Source organism: Myotis brandtii, unplaced genomic scaffold (assembly GCF_000412655.1).
Source record: "Myotis brandtii unplaced genomic scaffold, ASM41265v1 scaffold122, whole genome shotgun sequence".
NCBI lineage: Eukaryota > Metazoa > Chordata > Mammalia > Chiroptera > Vespertilionidae > Myotis > Myotis brandtii.
The window spans coordinates 1,928,016-1,931,003 of NW_005354255.1; the positions used below are offsets into that span (position 1 = coordinate 1,928,016).

Consider the following 2,988-nt stretch of genomic DNA (forward strand, 5'->3'; position numbering starts at 1 on the left):
AAATAAAAGCCTAATTTTACTTGGTTTATTGAATCAGATTCTAATATCTGTTGCCCTTTGATTTCAATCCCTTCAATTTGATAAGCATTACCAAGTACCAATGATGGCCCAGGAGCAGGGACAATGAAGACCAATGAAGACCACGGCTTTGCCTATGTGCCAGCAAAGCCGTGGAGGCCATTTTACCCGATCTGCTATTCCATACATAACCCTATACTGTATACTTTATGGATCAATAAAAAATTTACAATTTTCAATTACAAACCTGTGTTTTCTATCAAAATTACTTCTTGCGTTAATTTTGGGACACCCTTTACATGCACCTCTATATGTGTCTCCAGCTGATTGGAAGGACAGTCACTAAAATATTAACAGCGATGAGATTCCAGGTAGCATTCATTCTTTTTTCTTTTGGTCCCCCAAACTTTTTCTTTTTCTTTTTTTTTTAAACAACAGGTTTCCACCACTTTTCAAAAACCCCCCAGAAACCCAGTAATGTTTTTTCTTAATCATACCTGGCCATGTATACTTCCAAGTGCCTCACCTTTAGTTAAAATTTTTTTAAATTTATTTTTCAATTACAGTTGAAATACAATTATTATATTAGCTTAGGGTGTACAGCATCATGATTAGACATGTATATACCTTACAGAGTGACCCCCCTCAATAAGTCTAGTTTATAACAAAGAGCTTCGTCTGTCAACGCTGTGCAAACACAGGACTTCGACTCTGTGCACAGAACCAGCGCTCATCCTGTTCGGGCATTTCCTTCGCGCACTTGAACCAAGTCGTAGGAGCCCTCTGGCCGTGACCACAGTCAGAGGAAGCCGGCAGAGGGCAGGCAGCTCATGGACGGGGGGAAAACATACCTGATTTCAAGTCTCTGTCTGCCAATGGCCCCTTCTGGCTTCCTGCAGTGACACGGAGAAGAGATAGAAGCTCGCTTAGTGAGTGGCGACAGTCTTTGAAAACATTGCGTTGCAAAGCAGAGAGCAGCTCTGTCCACCGTGGGAGCCACTTAAAAGTCTAACTTAAATCAATTAAGATGAAGCCAAATGGAACGTGGTGTTCCTCGGTCTCAGCGGCCACATGACAAGTGCTCCATGGCCACACGGGGCGGGTGGCTACCGCCGCGGACAGCACAGCCATGAGCCATTCCCACCACCACGGAAGATGGTGTTAGTGCTGACATCGAGGCCACTAAGACTCAACTGGGGTGTCAGGGATCGTGGGGAGGAGACCATAAATGCCCTGTAGGGCGAGGGTGAGGGTGAAGGCGAGGGCAAGGGCGAGGTGATCAGTCTTTCACCTGACAATAGTCTGATGCATCCTCGGATTTTAGAATTTATCTTATTTCTATACCAGAGATCAACAAACTGCAGTCATGGGCCAAACCCGACCCACCACTTGTTTTTGTAAATAAAGTTTTATTGATACGCAGTCGTGTCCATTTGTTTAGACATTGTCTTGGGCTGCTTCTGTGCTCCTATAGCAGAGCCCAGTAGGTGGTCTACAAAGATGAAAATAGTTACACTCTGGCCGTTCACAGGTGGCTGACGCCTGGTCCATACCGTTGAGGGTGAAGCAGGGGGAGGGGTTATTGATTTTTATTGATGATTGAAAACCTACAGTTTAATGCTCCCCTCCACGGCCTCTCAATGTCTTGGGTCTCCACTGCCTACTTGCCTGTGAGCTCGGCGGACACGATGGTGCCGTGGGCAGCCAGGGGGATGCCGTGGCCCTGCAGCCTCGCCCGGAGTCCCTGCTGCAGCAGCTCCTGCTCCAGGCCCCGGTCCAGCGAGCGCAGGGCTAGCAGCAGGAAGTGCAGCCGGAAACGCACAAGGACACTGGAGTTCCCGTCCCTGCAGCGAGGAGAGAGGCCTGTGGAGGGAGGGCTCCCCTCGCTGGAATCTCCCGCATCTGGGTGTCCACCAAGGTTCCTTTAGCCCCAGGGAGGCCCCGCTCACCTGTAGCTCAGCACCGTGCAGCCCACGCAGCTGGCCTCCAGCTCTGTCTTCCTAAAGCTGCTGACAAACTACAGCGGAAACAACAGCGGCAAATGTTGAGACCACAGCACGGGCACCCGCCCCCCGAGGAAGCCTGTCCCATCCCATGTGGGAAGCTGTTGGGGGGGGGCGGGCGGGAAGCACCTCCTCTTAGACCAGTGCATGCGGCAACTTCCCAGAGCCACATGATGACAGGGGAGGACATTTCAAAGTTACTCATATGAAGACATTGCTCCATGGAAGCAATAAAACGGGGTCCATCCACACACTAGACTATTTCTCAGCCGTGAGAGGAGTGAGGACACTTGCTACAGGTGGATGGACCTTGTAAACATGATGCTCATTGAGAGAAGCCACACACAGAGAGGCCACAGCGTGTGAGTCTGTTTATGAGACACGTTTAGATCAGGCAGAGCCACAGAAAGTGGTTGGTGATTGCCAGGGGCTGGAAGCAGGGGTGGTGATGGGGACAGGGCTTGTTTTGGGGTGATGGATGCACCAGTCCATGCCCTCATTGCCTGCATCTATAGCTGTACTGTCTCATAGAACATTCCACAAAGTCCCAGAATGTTCTACATCGGCCCCGCCCCACATGGCAGCCACCATCCACACGAAGCTACTGAGCATTTGAAACGTGGCTGGTGGTACTGAGGACATGATTTCTACCTTTTACCTAATTTTAATTCATTCATGTTTAAATTAATATATAATTTAAACAGAAATTTGTGCACTCGGGGGGTCCCTCAGCCTGGCCTGTGCCCTCTCGCAGTCTGGGACCCCTCGGGGGATGACCACCTGCTGGCTTAGGCTTGCTCCCCAGGGGATCGGGCCTAAGCTGGCAGTCAGACATCCCTCTGGCAGCCCGGGAGCCCTCGGGGGATGTCCATTTGCCAGTGGAGAGCAGGCCTAAGCTGTAGTCTGACATCCTTAGTGCTGCTGAGAAGGTGGGAGAGGCTCCCACCACCACCGCTGTACTGGCAGC

At 50.5% G+C, this 2,988-nt stretch overlaps 1 protein-coding gene across 1 annotated transcript in view; it reads right to left on the reverse strand.

The window, feature by feature from the left end:
- Positions 1-2,988, reverse strand: part of TMPRSS9 (transmembrane protease, serine 9) — a 24,905-nt gene that overhangs the window by 17,446 nt on the left and 4,471 nt on the right. Inside the window, exons 3-5 of the mRNA XM_014533696.1 lie at positions 1,968-2,035; positions 1,683-1,862; positions 870-907 (exon numbers count right to left, since the gene is read on the reverse strand). Of these exons, the coding sequence (XP_014389182.1) occupies positions 870-907; positions 1,683-1,862; positions 1,968-2,035 (286 nt within the window). The remainder of the gene's footprint in view (positions 1-869; positions 908-1,682; positions 1,863-1,967; positions 2,036-2,988) is intronic.